Below are 18,791 nucleotides of genomic sequence, written 5' to 3' on the forward strand. Positions count from 1 at the left end.
ATGTTCAACTGACTACGTCACGCTACTTCCGGTAGGTGCAAGCCTTTTTTTTATCAGATACCAAAAGTTGCAATCTTTATCGTCGTTGTTCTATACTAAATCCTTTCAGCAAAAATATGGCAATATCGCGAAATGATCAAGTATGACACATAGAATAGATCTGCTATCCCCGTTTAAATAAAAAAAATTCATTTCAGTAGGCCTTTAATAGAATGGATTATAGAGACACAACTAATGATTCATAAAGTCACACATTTTAAAATTGTATAAAAGACAACTGCTCAAATGATGTATAAAGTAAATAATAATATGCTTCCAGAAGTGGTCCAGAAGATGTTTCAGATGTGAACCAGTAAATATGAACTAAGAGGGATTTATGTGTACTCAAAAGCAAAGGTATGAACACATGTAAAACAAATATGTATATCATATAAAGGAGTTCATCTATGGAATCATCTACAATTACAAAATAAAATATGTAACACTTCATTTTTTCGAAAAACATATGCAAAACACTATTATGATTAAGTATTAAAGTGAATTATGAATATCTACACATAAAAGGCCTACTGTAACACATTTTATTTACTGTTTATTGTCACCTTTTCAGTCCAACTGTTCTGTTCATTTTAAAGTACACAAATGTGTATATTAACTCATGTACTTGACTGAAATAAAAGCACTAATCTGAAGTGTCTCATCTATAAATGTTAGAATCATATTAACAAGATTGTGTTACACACACAACAATGATGTCACACATGTTATATGTGCTGATGTTGTTAGAAAGTCAAAGTTAAAGTTTATTTCAAATCCTGCATCTTCATTTGCTGCTGCTGTTCTCACCAGCACACTTGTGTTTCTTACACTGGTACTTAGAAGACAATCTTTCACCACACACACTGCAACTCAACGCTTTCTCTCCTGGGTGTCTTCTCATGTGTGCTGTACAAGATTGTCGGTGACGAAAGCTTTTGTTGCAGCTTGAACAGAAGTATGGTTTTTCACCAGAGTGCATTCTCATGTGTGATTTTAATTGCCGTCTGTCTATATAACTTTTAACACATACTGAACACATAAAAGGTTTTTCACCAGTGTGTGTTCTCGTGTGTGCTTTTAAACTTCGATTTATTACAAAACTTTTACCACATTCTGAGCAGGAAAAAGGTTTTTCTCCAGTGTGTTTTCTCATGTGTGCTTTGAAATGGGGCCTTTGAGTAAAATCTTTACCGCAGATTAAACATGAAAAAGGTTTTTCTCCAGTGTGTATTCTCATGTGTATTTTCAAATTTTGCCTTTGAGTAAAATCTTTACCGCAGATTGAACATGAAAAAGGTTTTTCTCCAGTGTGTATTCTCATGTGTGCTTTCAAATTTTGCCTTTGAGTAAAATCTTTACTGCAGATTGAACATGAAAAAGGTTTTTCTCCAGTGTGTATTCTTATGTGTTCTTTCAAATGGTGCCTTTGAGTAAAATCTTTACCGCAGATTGAACATGAAAAAGGTTTTTCTCCAGTGTGTGTTCTCATGTGTCGTTTCATATTGCAACGGTCATTAAAAGTGTTGTGACAGAGAGAACATGTGAAGTGAGTGTTGTCAGTGTGACATGTCTTATCATGTTTAGAGTGTTCATCATCAGTGTCAGGAGAGTGTGACGTTGTGTCCTCACTATCTGATAGTGGAGCTAAGATCTTGTCTGCTTGTGATCCTCCACAGTGGTCTCCATCAGCTTCTGTTGTCATGTGTTGTGTTGAGCTGCTGCTTCTCTTCTCCTCACTCTCACCTTTGACCTCATCATCTTCACTCTTCACACTGATGAGGTGTCTCTTGTCTTCCTCTATGAAGTGGGGGGGCTGTGGCTCCTCTTCTTTCACGTGGAGGTGCTGTGAGCTCTTCTGCTCCATACTGGAGGACCCCTCTTGCTGCTCAGGTGGACCATATTTTTCACAGACGTCTGCAGGACACAAGAACACAAACACATGCTGGGATGGAAATAGATAAGATTTGACCAATTCAGATTTCATTTTTCGATTCTGCTTTTACGATTTGGTTATTTGTGGACTCACTTTTGCTTTCACATTCAGTAAAAAGGAGAAGAAAGAGGTCGATTAGCATCAACTTTGACTAGTTGAGAAGTAACATGAGCGTACAAAGCCAACAGTGAGGTCTTAAGAGCCACAGATTTTACGGGTCCCCCATGAGGTGCCAGAGGGCCCAAAGGACAATATTCTGCTTTGAAAATATCTATAAAATAAAAACATTTTGGCAAGAAATTAACAAAATACTACACATTATTTTGTGGCAATTACAAAAGAATGCCCAGTATAATTCTCAGGGCATTCAATCAATCACAACTGGACTGTTAAACTGGACATATATCAGGATTTCCCGCAGCGCTTTGTTGTTAAGGCAGCCGCCTTAGCAACCAAGAGCCACCGCCTAAACTAAGGTCTTAACAGGATCTCCAGCCACACGTGCGCATTTAAAAAACTATTACTATCCCCAAGCAAACGCATACACTGAGTGTCATACGCATGCCAAAATACTGGGGGCGCTGTAGCCTAGGACTTAAGAACATTTTAGCCAATCAGAAACATCCAAAACGTCATTTCCGGAGGCGGCATATATCAAAAATGGCGGGTCACGGCAAGAAATAATTATATATGTGGACTGACAGAGGAGTAAAGCTACTTTTAAGCATCATTTTGGAGCTTAAAGTTAACAAAACTCAACAAAGTGTTGACTGGGAAACTTGCCAGTCCAAGTCTGGTGACATTCTTACCCTATTTTGGAATGGTACGGACTTGGAGGCACATCTGAGGAATATCCTCATCGGAAAGAGGACATGCCAAAAACAACTATCCACACTTTCTTTCTTTCTTTTAGTTTATTTCGAACATGAACACATTTACATCCTAATACATCACACAATTTCATATCATTTCATTTACATCATGCCCGAAAAGGAGTAGGAAGAAGCAAAGCTTATTTAATCCTACCCCTTTCCCACTTCAAAGCGTTTACAATTATATAAAATCATTTACAGACCTTTTTATATAATAAAATAACATCTATGAATTAGTATATACAACAGTTTGTAATATGTAATTAATTAATTCAGTCATTATTAACATACTGAGATGAAGAATATTTTCAATAAGGTTGGAAGTTTTTCTCATAATTCTTCTTCTTTGTACTTTGTAAGCACTATTAATTTAAACAACCTCTTAAACTGGATCATGTCAGTACAATTTTTAACTTCTTTACTTAATCCATTCCATCATTTAATTCCACATACTGTTATGCCAAAATTTTTAAGTGTTGTACGTGCATATAAATGTTTTAAATTATTTTTTCCTCTAAGGTTATATTTCTCCTCTTTAGTTGAGAAGAAATGTTGTACATTCTTTGCTAGCAGGTTATAGATTGCTTTGTGCATCATTTTAGCTGTTTGCAATTTTACCAAATCACCAAACTTTAATATTTTTTACTTAATAAATAAAGGGTTTTTATGTTCTCTATATCCAACATTATGTATTATTTTAACTGATCTTTTTTGTAACATGGTTAGCAAATGTAGCGCACATTTGTACTTATTTCCCATATTTCTGCACAATAAGTCAGATATGTAACACTAGTGAGCAGTAGACAATATGAAGTCATTTTTGGCCCAGGACATGTTTTGTTTTATTCATTATTGAAATGTTTTTTGCCACCTTATGTTGTATGTTTTGTATATGAGATTTCCAGTTCATTTTATCATCTATTAATACTCCCAAAAATCTGGTTTCTTTTACCCTTTCGATGTCTACTCCGTCTATTTGTATTTGCGTATGATGCTCTTTCCTACCATTACCAAATAGCATTATTTTAGTTTTACTGAGATTCAAAGATAGTCTGTTTTTGTCAAAGCATCTTTTTAATTTGTTCATTTCTTCTGTTATTATTTGTATTATCTTCTGTGTGTTCTCTCCTGAACAGAAAGCAGTTGTGTCGTCTGCAAATAAAACTAACTTTAAGTCCTTTGTTACTTTACAAATGTCGTTTATATAAAGATTAAACAATTTTGGTCCCAGTATTGATCCCTGCGGTACACCACAAGATATATCTAGCCGTGTTGACATATTTTCACCCATCTTCACATATTGCTTCCTGTTGGTTAAATAGCTTCTTACCCAGTTCAAGACCAAACCTCTGATGCCATATCCTTCTAATTTTTGTATTAAAATATCATGATTAATTGTGTCAAATGCTTTTGTTAAGTCCATGAATACTGCTGCCGCACATTCTTTACCATCTATTGCATTGGTAATTTCTTCTGTTGTTTTAATTAATGCTATTGATGTTGAGATATTTGCTAGGAGTCCATATTGGTTCTCCACCAGCGTCCCACTTTTGTTAATAAATAAATCTAATCGACTATTAAATAATTTTTCCATGATTTTGTAGAATGGTGGAAGTAATGAAACTGGTGTGTAGTTAGTAAACTGGTGTACGTCTCCATTCTTATAAATTGGTACGACTTTTGCAATTTTCATTTTGTCAGGGAATTTGCCGGTTAGAAATGATACGTTGCTGATATATGTCAGAGGTTCTGAAATGTCTTCTATAACCTTTTTTATGGTTACCATATCTATTCCATGACAGTCGCTTGAGGTCTTGGATTTACAATGTTTTACAATTTGGATTATTTCTTCTTTTGTCACGTTCTTAAGAAACATGGAATTGGGATTTCTGTCTATGAGCTCACTCAAGTCCTCAACTGATCCATCATCTGCATTTGGAAATCTTTCTTCCACATTTTTAACAAAGTCATCATTAAAACGTTCAACTATTTGGTTCATATTGTCATTTTTTGTATTTCCATGTAGAAAGTACTGGGGGTAATCTTTCTTAGCAGCATTTTTAATGATGCTATTTAGGATGTTGCTCTCATGTTGTTTCTGTTCTTCTTTAATAATTGTCTGTAGTATTCCTTCTTACATGTTCCTAGTATACCAATTAGCTGGTTTTTATATTTATTATACTTATTTTCTGCCTCTATAGATGTCTGTGTTATTAATATTCCATATAATGTCTTTTTTTTGTGACAAGCATTTTTCAGTCCTTTTGTCATCCATGGTTGGTTGTTTTTCTTTTGCTTCTTACTACGTTCTTTCCATGGGCAATGTTTATCATAGAGTGTTAGAAAGGTGTTGACAAAATTCCCATATGCATCATCTACATCATCTTCATTATATACATTGTCCCAAATTTGTTTCCTCAGATCCTTCTTGAAGAAAATAATTCCTTCCTCTGTACATGGTCTTTGAAATGTGATTTGTGGAAAGTACAGACAAGCAGTGGACGCAGGTGGAAGAAGTGGTTACGCCAGAGTTGTTTTGCTGTACTTCCAACTATGCCAGCAGATCTGGGGCGCTTCTCCATCAACTACATCCATTCCATTTGGAATAGAAACATCAGATATTGACACAAGCTCTCACAGGAGTTGGGATTCTCCATTCACCCTTGACAGCCTGGTCACAGACAAAGATATGCCCAATGATGTACAAGAGCAGCAAGATTCCAATAGGAGCAATCCACAATCTTCTGTGGTGAAAGAGAGAAGAGCTCTACTTCAGGTATGTGGGCGCTAACTTCATTGCTAGGAAGTAATATTGTTAAAAGGCAGATAGATGTGGCATCAAAACATTTTGATATGAACTGCACTGCAATTCCAAATGCTCTCAGATGACCACTTTCAACAATGTGGAATCATATTTGTTTGAATATGATCATTGTTTGACAACAGTGTGACAAAAATACTTGCTTTGGAATCAGAAGTCAAGATGGCAAGCATATATTCAAGTTCAGCTGTTTTACATGTATTTAAATAGGCTTGTATTGAAAATGCTTTGAGTAGTTTCTTGCAATAAATAATATTGAGTTAAGTAAAACTGCAGTTGCATTAAATATTGTTTTTTTCTGTCAAAATTAAAATAGCTCGAAGTGTTTTATTGACACACATTGTTTCCTGACGATGTTGAGGACCATTTGACATGTTGTAAATAACATGTCACTATCTTGTGGCTTTATCCCAAATAATGTATTCATGATTGTTGAATGTCATTTTGTAAAAATCCTTATAATTTTTTTTTTTTTTTCCACTCAACAGCCACAAGCAGGACAGACTAAAAGGAAAACTTCCAATGGAGACAAAGTTGCTGAATGCAGTAGAAGACGACGTCCAGATAAAGAAGAGACTTCTGGACATGATGGAGACATCAGAGAAGCAATCGTCTGACAATTTAGACAAACTAACCTCAAATTACTAAGTCAAAATATTGACTTACTAAGTCATAATAATGACATACTAAGTATCTCAGGTAACTAAGACTGTTTTGTGTTTTGTTTGTACTTTACGGGAAAAATATGGAGATATATATCGTATATCGCCATTCTGCAAATGGAGCGGAAAACACAACCAAAAATTGTAGGCTTCTTTATTTCTCTATTATTTGTATTTATTATAAGATATTGTTATTTGGTTATTCTTTAATAAACAATGTGTTCAATGTAATCAGAGTCTGTAGTCTATTGCCTATTGAGACACCACCTTAACTAACACATTTTATTGAATGAACTGTCTTGAAATCTCAGTAGCAGACAAACACGCTGCTCTTTACAACATTACTCACCAGAAAATAAAAACAAGCTATGGCGGGGGAACTTTTTTACTAAGGATGGGCCACATCCTACTCATATGCCCACTCAGTGGCCTAGTGGGAGATCGGTAGGTCATGAGTCATACCAAAGACTATAAAAATGGGAGCCATTACCTCCCTGCTTGGCACTCAGCATCAAGGGTTGGAATTGGAAGTTAAATCACCAAAAATTATTCCTGGGCTCGCCTAACCTCCCAGGGGGTGATCAAGGGTGATGGGTCAAATGCAGAGAATAATCTCGCCACACCTAGTGTGTGTGTGTGACAATCATTGGCACTTTTTAACATGGCCTAAAATGTATTTTGCGATATTATTTTTCAGGTTCAAACACTGATGACATCTATTAAACTAGACAAGAAGCAAGGAATTAAACAGAGCCAGAATTAATTTGGCTCAATTGAGGAGAAACATCTGGGCTGTACTCTTGTACAGTGTCCATCACGCTCTGACGAAAGATTGTACGCCTCCTCTTTAATTTGGACTTTCCCAGATTACATGGCAACAGCTGTTTCTAAGGTACGGGGGTCGTAAACAGCCATCGCCTCTGATTAAAACAGTTCAAAGAAAAGGTCGCCTGGAGGGGAGTTTGCTCCTGCTTCCTTTCCACTTTGTAGTTCTCTGGTCAGGACAAAATCTTTCTGTGGATTACAATACATCAAAGAAACAGAACACCTTCATGTTGCTTCCCATCCTACACAGTGGAGTTTTACAAGCCTTCTTCTTGGTAGGAACAAAGACAGCTTTTGTCTTTTCACCGGGAACTCATTGAAACACAAAGTTTTGTGATAACTTAGATACAATTATTCTGACATTATTTTCTATATAATTACTAATAAAACCATTTGAAAACGAGCTCCAAAGCCTCCTAATTTAGTTTTTTTTGCAAATGATAATGAACTTAGAATTTCATGGCTGCAACACGTGCCAAAGTAGTTGGGAAAGGGCATGTTCACCACTGTGTTACATGGCCTTTCCTTTTAACAACACTCAGTAAAGGTTTGGGAACTGAGGAAACTAATTGTTGAAGCTTTGAAAGTGGAATTCTTTCCCATTCTTGTTTTATGTAGAGCTTCAGTCATTCAACAGTCCGGGGTCTCCGCTGTCATATTTTACGCTTCATAATGACGGCGTGGCGAAGTTGGGAGAGTGGCCGTGCCAGCAATCGGAGGGTTACTGGTTCAATCCCCACCTTCTACCATCCTAGTCACGTCCGTTGTGTCCTTGGGCAAGACACTTCACCCTTGCTCCTGATGGCTGCTGGTTAGCGCCTTGCATGGCAGCTCCCGCCATCAGTGTGTGAATGTGTGTGCGAATGGGTGAATGTGGAAATACTGTCAAAGCGCTTTGGGCTCCTTAAAAAGGGGTAGAAAAGCGATATACAAGTACAACCCATTTACCATTTACCATAATGCGCCACACATTTTCAATGGGAGACAGGTCTGGACTGCAGGCGGGCCAGGAAAGTACCCACACTCTTTTTACGAAGCCACGCTGTTGTAACACGTGCTGAATGTGGCTTGGCATTGTCTTGCTGAAATAAGCAGGGGCGTCCATGAAAAAGACGGCGCTTAGATGGCAGCATATGTTGTTCCAAAAGCTGTATGTACCTTTCAGCATTAATGGTGCCTTCACAGATGTGTAAGTTACCCATGTCTTGGCCACTAATACACCCCCATACCATCACACATGCTGCCTTTTACACTTTGCGTGGATAACAGTCTGGATGGTTCGCTTCCCCTTTGGTCTGGATGACACGATGTCGAATATTTCCAAAAACAATTTGAAATGTGGACTCGTCAGACCACAGAACACTTTTCCACTTTGCATGAGTCCATCTTAGATGATCTCGGGCCCAGAGAAGCCGGCAGCGTTTCTGGGTGTTGTTGATAAATGGCTTTCACTTTGCATAGTAGAGCTTTAACTTGCACTTACAGATGTAGCGACCAACTGTATTTAGTGACAGTGGTTTTCTGAAGTGTTCCTGAGCCCATGTGGTGATATCCTTTAGAGATTGATGTCGCTTTTTGATACAGTGCCGTCTGAGGGATGGAGGGTCACGCTCATTCAATGTTGGTTTCCGGCCATGCTGCTTACGTGGAGTGATTTCTCCAGATTCTCTGAACCTTTTGATGATATTATGGAGCGTAGATGTTGAAATCCCTACATTCCTTGCAATTGCACTTTGAGAGACGTTGTTCTTAAACTGTTTGACTATTTGCTCACGCAGTTGTGGACAAAGTGGTGTACCTCGCCCCATCCTTTCTTGTGAAAGACTGAGCATTTTTTGGGAAGCTGTTTTTATACCCAATCATGGCACCCACCTGTTCACCAGTGGGATGTTCCAAATAAGTGTTTGATGAGCATTATCAGTATTTATTGCCACCTTTCCCAACTTCTTTGTCACGTGTTGCTGGCATCAAATTCTAAAGTTAATGATTATTTGCAAAAAAACAATGTTTATCAGTTTGGACATCAAATATGTTGTCTTTGTAGCATATTCAACTGAATATGGCTTGAAAAGGATTTGCAAATCATTGTATTCCGTTTACATTTACATCTAACACAATTTCCCAACTCATATGGAAACGGGGTTTGTACTTGCTAATTTATGGTTCTATCTACACTTCCGTTAAAATGTACTAAACACTTATTCTTCTGTTCGATACATTGCATTAGTTTTGGGTGATACTGAGAATTTGGATCCAACACCAAGTAGTTACATAAGCAGTATCGTTCATACTAAAGCTGACACTGATATTTCATCTTTTCAAAATCATTGGATGATTCAATTTTGATCACAATTATAAATCAGACAAAAAGACAGAATGGTGGATATCAACTAAATATATAAACGGTTTTCCTACCATGGGCTCTGATTTAAACCCTTTTGTTTTTTTGCTTTTAACGTCCTCGTGTGTCCATGGACTTTCCCTTACAAGAATTAACAGAAATAAAGGAAACTCAGTTTCTATTCATTTCACACTCACACTGCTTTATTTGTTCTAATAAAAAGTTACTGAATCGATTTCAACTCACTGAGTCGTTTCGGATCGTATTCTTCTAAAAAAAAAAAAAAAATCAAATAATAATAAATCGTATTGGCAACAACAAATTACAATCAATCAAATCGTTAAAAGGAATCATTACTCCCTTAATGACAACATGTAATATTTACTGTATTTTGGTCATTTTAAGCATTACCAGATGCAAGCATTGATTTTTACTGAGCGCATCACAACCTTCACTTTTCCCTTCAACAACAACAACAATCATGACAGACTTCATGAGAGACAGCAAAGACTACTTTGAGACAAATCACAATCCAGAAACGTATATTTTGGGAGGATGAGCTACAAGTTTTAGAAGCTGATTGCTCAACAGATGCAGCTTTAGTGAAACACTAAGCATCATTTTAATTTCCCTGAAGGAATCAATAAAGTACTATCTATCTATCCATGTAGCAGTATTGTTAAATGCTAAACAAGATAACATAAAACAAATCAATCACTTACCGTACAATGTCTGCTCTCACCGGGATGCCGACTGATGGGATGTTTATATCTTTCAGCACGAGACACGTTCTCTCCGTTTAGCTGATATATTGAGCATAATCCTCACTCCTCGGGTCAAGAAATGTCTTCGGGTTTGAAACTAATTTACCAACTTCTCGGTCTATGACCACGACCTTCGCCGATACAAGCGTGAGACATGATTTATAATCTACAACAAACCTTTACCACTTCAGCAGCGATGCAGCAGCAGCTCAGTGGCTAGTCTACATCTCTGCGAGTAAGGAGCCGTTTGACTAAAAGTAGTTCCTCGATGTTAGCTCTTACAATTACAATGCTGCTAATACTTGGTTAATATACAGGTCACTACAAGTAAATGGAGTAATGTTGGTGATTTTAAAGGCGCAATAGAGGACTACCATTACCTGTAATGTTAGCCGCCTTGTGCTAGCAGTGTTTTACTATGTAGCATACATATTGGATGACATCTGGATGTTGTGCTTACTTGGACTGTGATGAAGCTGTGAGGACTCAGGTGCTTTGTCTTCATGCTCTTCAGTCTTCACAGAGACAACAGTCAGTGGAAACTTGCTGACATCATCCTCCTCCTGCCCTACAACACACTCTCCCTCCTGAGTAACCCAGAGATCCTCCTCTTCCTCTTTAATGTAGGGGGGCTGAGGATCCGCCTGCCTCAAAGAGGAGCCCCCCTGCTGCTGAAAGGGACGTTCTTCTTGAAGAGCGTTCATCTGTTGGACGTCTGCAAGACAACACAAACAAACTTCAGTTCAGATGTGTCAAATATTTTTTTAGTCTCTCAAATATAATATTTTCCAAGTGAACTGAGAGACTTGGCGGTGATGTTCTTCTACACATGGAATAATCATAGTTTATTGATTATTATGAATTGTGTATATGATCTTGTTTTCTACATTTACAGTAATTATTGATAAAAAGTAACAGCTTTTTAGAACGTATAGAAAACCTACCGATTGGATTTTAATAGCGTCATGACTGTAAAGGCTTAGTGGCCACATGCGTGGACAGCACCTTTTATTTCCACTATTGTGTCCACTACTGAATTGGGGTCTTATGGCCGCATATGTGGACACTTATACTGCCATCTGGTGGTGTCAGAAGAGTATAACATACAATGGAATTTGGAGAAAAAAAAGTGTAAAAATAAGAATTAGCATGGCACTAAACATGAAGGATGCGTTTCTGTACTTATGGACTAAGTACATCATATCAAAAGATGATTCTTAGTTTTTATTCTAATTCGGGTCCAATAAGCCCAAATAGCAAAGAGAAATAAAAAAAGTATGTAAACAAACAGCTTGGGCCTTAAAGGCCTACTGAAAGCCACTACTAGCGACCACGCAGTCTGATAGTTTATATATCAATGATGAAATCTTAACATTGCAACACATGCCAATACGGCCGGGTTAACTTATAAAGTGACATTTTAAATTTCCCGCTAAACTTCCAGTTGAAAACGTCTATGTATGATGACGTATGCGAGTGATATCAATAGTAAAACGGAAGTATTCGGACACCATTGAATCCAATACAAAAAAACTCTGTTTTCATCTCAAAATTCCACAGTATTCTGGACATCTGTGTTGGTGAATCTTTTGCAATTTGTTTAATGAACAATGAAGACTGCAAAGAAGAAAGCTGTAGGTGGGATCGGTGTATTAGCGGCGGGCTGCAGCAACACAACCAGGAGGACTTTGAGATGGATAGCAGACGCGCTAGCCGCCGACTTCACCTTGAATTCCTTTGTCTCCGGGGCGCCAACCGCATCTATGATCGGGTGAAGTCTTTCGTCGCTCCGTCGATCTACTAAATTTATTTAATTTAAACGGGGATAGCAGATCCATTCTATGTGTCATACTTGATCATTTCGCGATATTGCCATATTTTTGCTGAAAGGATTTAGTAGAGAACGTCGACGATAAAGTTGCAACTTTTGGTCTCTGATAAAAAAAAGCCTTGCCCCTACCGGAAGTAGAGTGACGTCACAGGAGGAAGGGCTGCTCACAATTTCCCATTGTTTTCAATGCAGCGAGAGAGATTCGGACCGAGAAAGCGACGATTACCCCATTTATTTGAGCGAGGATGAAAGATTCGTGGATGAGGAATGTGAGAGTGAAGGATTAACGTGCAGTGCAGGACGTATCTTTTTTCGCTCTGACCGTAACTTAGGTACAAGCTGGCTCATTGGATTCCACACTCTCTCCTTTTTCTATTGTGGATCACGGATTTGTATTTTAAACCACCTCGAAAACTATATCCTCTTGAAAATGAGAGTCGAGAACGCAAAATGGACATTCACAGTGACTTTTATCGCCACGACAATACATCTGCGAAGCACTTTAGCTATGGAGCTAACGTGATAGCATTGGGCTTAAATGCAGATAGAAACAAAAGAAATAAGCCCCTGACTGGAAGGATAGACAGAAGATCAACAATACTATTAAACCATGGACATGTAAATACACGGTTAATGCTTTCCAGCCTGGCGAAAGTTAACAATGCTGTTGCTAACGACGCCATTGAAGCTAACTTAGCAACGGGAACTCACAGAGCTATGCCAAAAACATTAGCTCTCCACCTACGCCAGCCCTCATCTGCTCATCAACACCCGTGCTCACCTGTGTTCCAGCGAGCGACGGAGCAACGAAGAACTTCACGCGATCACCGATGCGGTCGGCGGCCCGGAGACAGAGGAAGTCAAGGTGAGGTCGGCAGCTAGCACGTCTGCTATCCATCTCAAAGTACTCGTGGTTTGGTTGCTGCAGTCCGCCGCTAATACACCGATCCCACCTACAACTTTCTTCTTTGCAGTCTTCATTGTTCATTAAACAAATTGCAAAAGATTCACCAACACAGATGTCCAGAATACTGTGGAATTTTGAGATGAAAACAGAGCTGTTTGTATTGGATACAATGGGGTCCCAATACTTCCGTTTCAACCATTGACGTCACGCGCATACGTCATCATACATAGATGTTTTCAAGCGGAAGTGTGGCGGGAAATTTAAAATGTCACTTTATAAGTTAACCCGGCCGTATTGGCATGTGTTGCAATGTTAAGATTTCATCATTGATATATAAACTATCAGACTGCGTGGTCGCTAGTAGTGGCTTTCAGTAGGCCTTTAAGAGGTTAAGTCAGTCTGCACGTATATAAGTTTCATTGTGCTGCAGCATCAAGTGACGCCAACTCGCTCCTCCCACTACCAACCTACCAGCCAACCTTGACGTGCACCTCCAAAATAGTCTGAGCTCACGTCAATGGTGACCAGGCCTGCAGAGCTGTGATTAGTTGGCTTTACTTTTACATGCAATATACTCTCCTCGTTCTTCCTTCTGTGAAGGCAACATTTTTAACCCAACAGAAAACAAACAGAAGTGCAGTAAGTGTGGCCGTGAGATTGTATGTTGGTTAAACCTCACTCACACCTTAAGAAATGTGCTGGAGTGAGAATATATACCGGTATACATTATATTGCCAAAAGTATTTGGCCACCCATCCAAATGATGAGAATCAGGTGTCCTAATCACTTATAAAATCAAGCACTTAGGCATGGAGACTGTTTCTACAAACATTTGTGAAAGAATGGGCCGCTCTCAGTGATTTCCAGCGTGGAACTGTCATAGGATGCCACCTGTGCAACAAATCCAGTCGTGGAATTTCCTCGCTCCTAAATATTCCAAAGTCAACTGTCGGCTTTATTATAAGAAAAGTGAAGAGTTTGGGAACAACAGCAACTCAGCCACCAAGTGGTAGATCAGGTAAACTGACAGAGAGGTCAGCATAGTGCAAAGACTTTCTGCACAGTCACTTGCTACAGAGCTCCTAACTTCATGTGACCTTCCAATTAGCCCAAGTACAGTACGCAGGGGTTTCCATGGCCGAGCAGCTGCATCTAAGCCATACATCACCAAGTCCAATGCAAAGCGTGGGATGCAGTGGTGTAAAGGACATCACCACTAGACTCTAGAGCAGTGGAGACGCCTTCTCTGGACTGATGAATCACACTTTTCCATCTGGCAATCTGATGGACCAGTCTGGGTTTGGAGGTTGCCAGGAGAACGCTACATTTCCGACTGCATTGTGCTGAGTGTGAAATTTGGTGGAGGAGGAATTATGGTGTGGGGTTGTTTTTCAGGAGTTGGGCTTGACCCCTTAGTTCCAGTGAAAGGAACTTTGAATGCTCCAGGATACCAAAACATTTTGGACAATTCCATGGGATGGCACTTCAACTTCATATGTGAGTAAAGGCAGGTGGCCAAATACTTCTGGCAATATAGTATAATTATATATACTGTATATACATACATACACATATACATATACATATATATATATATTTTTTTTTAGAATATTTGGGTACCTCATGATTTGACTACAAACAAAATATTGACGCATGTTCAATTTGTGTACAGTATATTAAAGGCCTACTGAAATGATTTTTTTTTTTATTTAAACGGGAATAGCAGATCCATTCTATGTGTCATACTTGATCATTTTGTGATATTGCCATATTTTTGCTGAAAGGATTTAGTATAGAACAACGTCGATAAAGTTTGCAACTTTTGGTCTCTGATAAAAAAATACCTTGCCCCTACCGGAAGTAGCGTGACGTTGTCAGTTGTTCACTCCCTCATACTTTCCTATTGTTTACAATGCAGCTAGAGCGATTCGGACCGAGAAAGCGACAATTACCCCATTAATTTGAGTGAGGATGAAAGATTTGTGGATGAGGAACGTTAGTGTGATGGACTAGAATGCAGTGAAATACATATTTTTTTTCGCTCTGACCGTAACTTAGGTACAAGCTGGCTCATTGGATTCCACACTCTCTCCTTTTTCTATTGTGGATCACGGATTTGTATTTTAAACCACCTGGGATACTATATCCTCTTGAAAATGAGACTCGAGAACGCGAAATGGACATTCACAGTGACTTTTATCTCCACGACAATACATCGACGAAGCTCTTTAGCATGAGCTAACGTGATAGCATCTGGCTCAAATGCAGATAGAAACAAAATAAATAAATCCCTGACTGGAAGGATAGACAGAAGATCAACAATACTATTAAACCATGGACATGTAACTACACGGTTAATAGATCTCAGCCTGGCAAAGCTTAACAATGCTGTTGCTAACGACGCTAAGGCTAACTTAGCAACTTAGCAAACAGACCTCACAGAGCTATGATAAAAACATTAGCGCTCCACCTACGCCAGCCAGCCCTCATCTGCTCTGCTCATCAACACCCGTGCTCACCTGCGTTCCAGCGCTCGACGACGCAACGAAGGACTTCACCCGATCATCCGTGCGGTGGCCGGTGGGCAGCTAGCATCGGCTAGCGCGTCTGCTATCCAAGTGAGTAGTCCTTGTTGTGTTGCTACAACCAGCAGCTATACACTGATCCCACCTACAACGTTCTTCTTTGCAGCCTCCATTGTTCATTAAACAAATTGCAAAAGATTCACCAACACAGATGTCCAGAATACTGTGGAATTATGAAATGAAAACAGAGTTTTTTTGTATTGTATTCAATGGGGAAGGCATACCTCTGTTCCTCGGGCTACGTCCCGCGCATACGTCATCCTCCGAAGGCTTTTTCAACCGGAAGTGTGGCAGGAAATTTAAAATGTCATTTTATAAGTTAACCCGGCCGTATTGGCATGTGTTGCAATGTTAAGATTTCATCATTGATATATAAACTATCAGACTGCGTGGTCGCTAGTAGTGGCTTTCAGTAGGCCTTTAAAGCCATTTTTAATATTTAACATTTATTTAATTAAATATTTATTTTTGTCTGACTGAATAAGCATTAATCACTTACAATTGTGCAAATAGTGTATTCGTAATAACAAGAATCAGTTTTAGGGATGTCCGATAATATTGGACTGCCGATATTATCGGCCGATAAATGCTTTAAAATGTAATATCGGAAATTATCGGTATGGGTTTCAAAAAGTAAAATGTATGACTTTTTAAAAGGCCGCTGTGTACACGGACGTAGGGAGAAGTACAGAGCGCCAATAAACCTTAAAGGCACTGCCTTTAAGTGCCGGCCCAGTCACATAATATCTACAGCTTTTCACACACACAAGTGAATGCAATGCATACTTGCTCAACAGCCATACAGGTCACACTGAGGGTAGCCGTATAAACAACTTTAACACTGTTACAAATATGCGCCACACTGTGAACCCACACCAAACAAGAATCACAAACACATTTCGGGAGAACAACCGCACCGTGACACAACATAAACACAACAGGACAAATACCAAGAACCCCTTGCAGCACTAACTCTTCCGGGACGCTACAATATACACCCCCGCCACCTTAACCTCCTCATGCTCTCTCAGGGAGAGCATGTCCCAAATTCCAAGCTGCTGTTTTGAGGCATGTTAAAAAATAATAATGCACTTTGTGACTTCAATAATAAATATGGCAGTGCCATGTTGGCATTTTTTTCCATAACTTGAGTTGATTTATTTTGGAAAACCTTGTTACATTGTTTAATGCATCCAGCGGGGCATCACAACGAAATTAGGCATAATAATGTGTTCATTACACCACTGTATATATCGGTATCGGTAATTAAGAGTTGGACACTATCCGAATATCGGATTTCGGCAAAAAAGCCATTATCGGACATCTATAATCAGTTGATTTAATTTCCATGATATGTCCGCCCGAATGCAGCTGAGATAGGATTGTATCCTGTAAAGCGTCTTTGAGTGCACTGAAAAGCGCTATACCGAATACAATTTATTATTATTATTATACCATGTGACTTATTCCAGTCTTAAATTACGAGACGTTCGTTCCTTTCTAGTAACAAATATTTAATGATGTTAAACGTGACTGTACTATACATAAAAAAAACAGTTAAAGTATTAAATAAGTCAATGTAATTCTCATAGAGAACATATAAAATACACTCCTCAAAAAAAAAGCTCGCATTTGCTACAAAGGCCTGCTAGCGGGCTAACGCTAGCACGTTAGCTTCGAACAACATATCAGGTAAATAAGACAAATAATATAAAAATATATAATTTATATTACCTCATAAGCCGCATGTACAAGAGAGGAGTGGAATATATTCTTCTTATTGTTACACCAGCAACTCTTAAATGGGACTTTTTTTGTTCTGTGGCTGGGCAGAGGAAGTGTGCACCACTCACTATTGTCCCAGTGAAACACGTGTTTGGACAACATTTGTTCCGCGGTTGAGAACACCTCGCTGACGTCACACAGGAGGAAGAACAAAACAAGATGGCGTCTGACGGAGAATACCTTGTTTTGGTTATTATGGTTTCTTGGTCTTGATTACAACGTCCATGTGCACATGTATGTCGTTTAAAAGAGTTAACGTCCTTATTAATTGTTTGTATGCGGATACAGTAGTCTGAGTGCTAGCCTAGCCTGCTGGTTAGCTTAACTTGTTTGATTGATTGATTGATTGAGACTGTTATTAGTAGGTTGCACAGTGAAGTACATATTCCGTACAATTGACCACTAAATAGTAACACCCGAATAAGTTTTTCAACTTGTTTAAGTCGGGGTCCACTTAAATTGATTCATGATACAGATATATACTATCATATATTACCCTCTTGAAAATGAGAGTCGAGAACGCGAAATGGACCTACACAGTGACTTTTATCTCCACGACAATACATCGGCGAAGCACCTTGGCTTTGGAGCTAACGTGTTAGCATCGTGCTTGTCCGCACATCGAGGCAGAAGAAACATGCCCCTGACTGGAAGGATAGACAGAAAGGCAATAATACTACTATTACTTCTACTATCAGGAGACACTGAACTCAACCCTGGACCTGCAGCAACACGGTTAATGTTGTCCCGACTGGCGAAGACTAGCAATGCTACTGCTAGCGTCGCCATCGAAGCTAACTCGGCTACCGGCTCATCTCAGCTCAAGCTCACCTGTGCTCCAGCGGTCGGCGGCTCGGCGGAGGACTTCGCCCCGTTCATAAACACGGTCGGAGGCTCGGCGGCGGCGATGGAGGACGACCCGGTCATCAGAGAAGGCAGCGACTCAGCGGCGGTGAACGACGCGGCGGCTGCGGTGGACGGCGACCCAGACATCGGTGATTGCGGGGAACTGCACGAGATGGCGGGGGTCCATGCGACCTCTCCCGGGTCCCGGACGGTCGAGGACGCGGCATACACAGGATTTAGAGGCGCCTTTACACAAACATTTTCGTTATTCTCGTTCTCTTTGTCTTCAAAAAAGCCTGCCAAAAGGAAACCAAACCCATCCCCCAGCAACCCTACCTGGCCTCCTCCTCCCTCTCCCTCCCCTCCCCCTTTCTCTCCCTCCCCCTTCACCTGGAGGACGATCAATATGCCCCTCTCTCTCTCCTCTCTCTCTCCTTGCTCTTCAACTGCAACAGCAATAATAACCAACAATTTTTCTGGTCAGTACCACAACACAGCGGACTCTGATGCTCTTTTTGGTTCCAGTGGACCACACATCATCCACCTTAATGTGAACAGCCTCTCTGGAGCCAAACTCGAC

The 18,791-nt window shown here is 39.5% G+C and overlaps 2 protein-coding genes across 9 annotated transcripts in view; one reads left to right on the forward strand and one right to left on the reverse strand.

Moving 5' to 3' along the window:
- Positions 1 to 18,791, forward strand: part of LOC133636327 (zinc finger protein 37-like) — a 497,781-nt gene that overhangs the window by 350,498 nt on the left and 128,492 nt on the right. The gene's annotated exons all lie outside the window — the stretch shown is intronic.
- Positions 1 to 18,791, reverse strand: part of LOC133636328 (gastrula zinc finger protein XlCGF57.1-like) — a 346,899-nt gene that overhangs the window by 134,203 nt on the left and 193,905 nt on the right. For 3 of the 7 annotated variants that reach the window (XM_062030250.1, XM_062030247.1, XM_062030243.1), the window contains exons 1-2: positions 17,315 to 17,489; positions 10,718 to 10,972 (exon numbers count right to left, since the gene is read on the reverse strand). In XM_062030250.1, the coding sequence (XP_061886234.1) occupies positions 10,718 to 10,961 (244 nt within the window). In that variant the 5' untranslated portion in view covers positions 10,962 to 10,972; positions 17,315 to 17,489. Of the gene's footprint in view, positions 1 to 1,782; positions 1,954 to 10,717; positions 10,973 to 15,514; positions 15,688 to 15,804; positions 15,906 to 17,314; positions 17,490 to 18,791 lie in introns of those variants that run through there. The other 4 variants (XM_062030245.1, XM_062030239.1, XM_062030242.1 and 1 more) reach the window with 3 other exon arrangements.

The sequence above is a fragment of the Entelurus aequoreus genome, linkage group LG20, assembly GCF_033978785.1.
Source record: "Entelurus aequoreus isolate RoL-2023_Sb linkage group LG20, RoL_Eaeq_v1.1, whole genome shotgun sequence".
Taxonomy (NCBI): Eukaryota; Metazoa; Chordata; class Actinopteri; order Syngnathiformes; family Syngnathidae; genus Entelurus; species Entelurus aequoreus.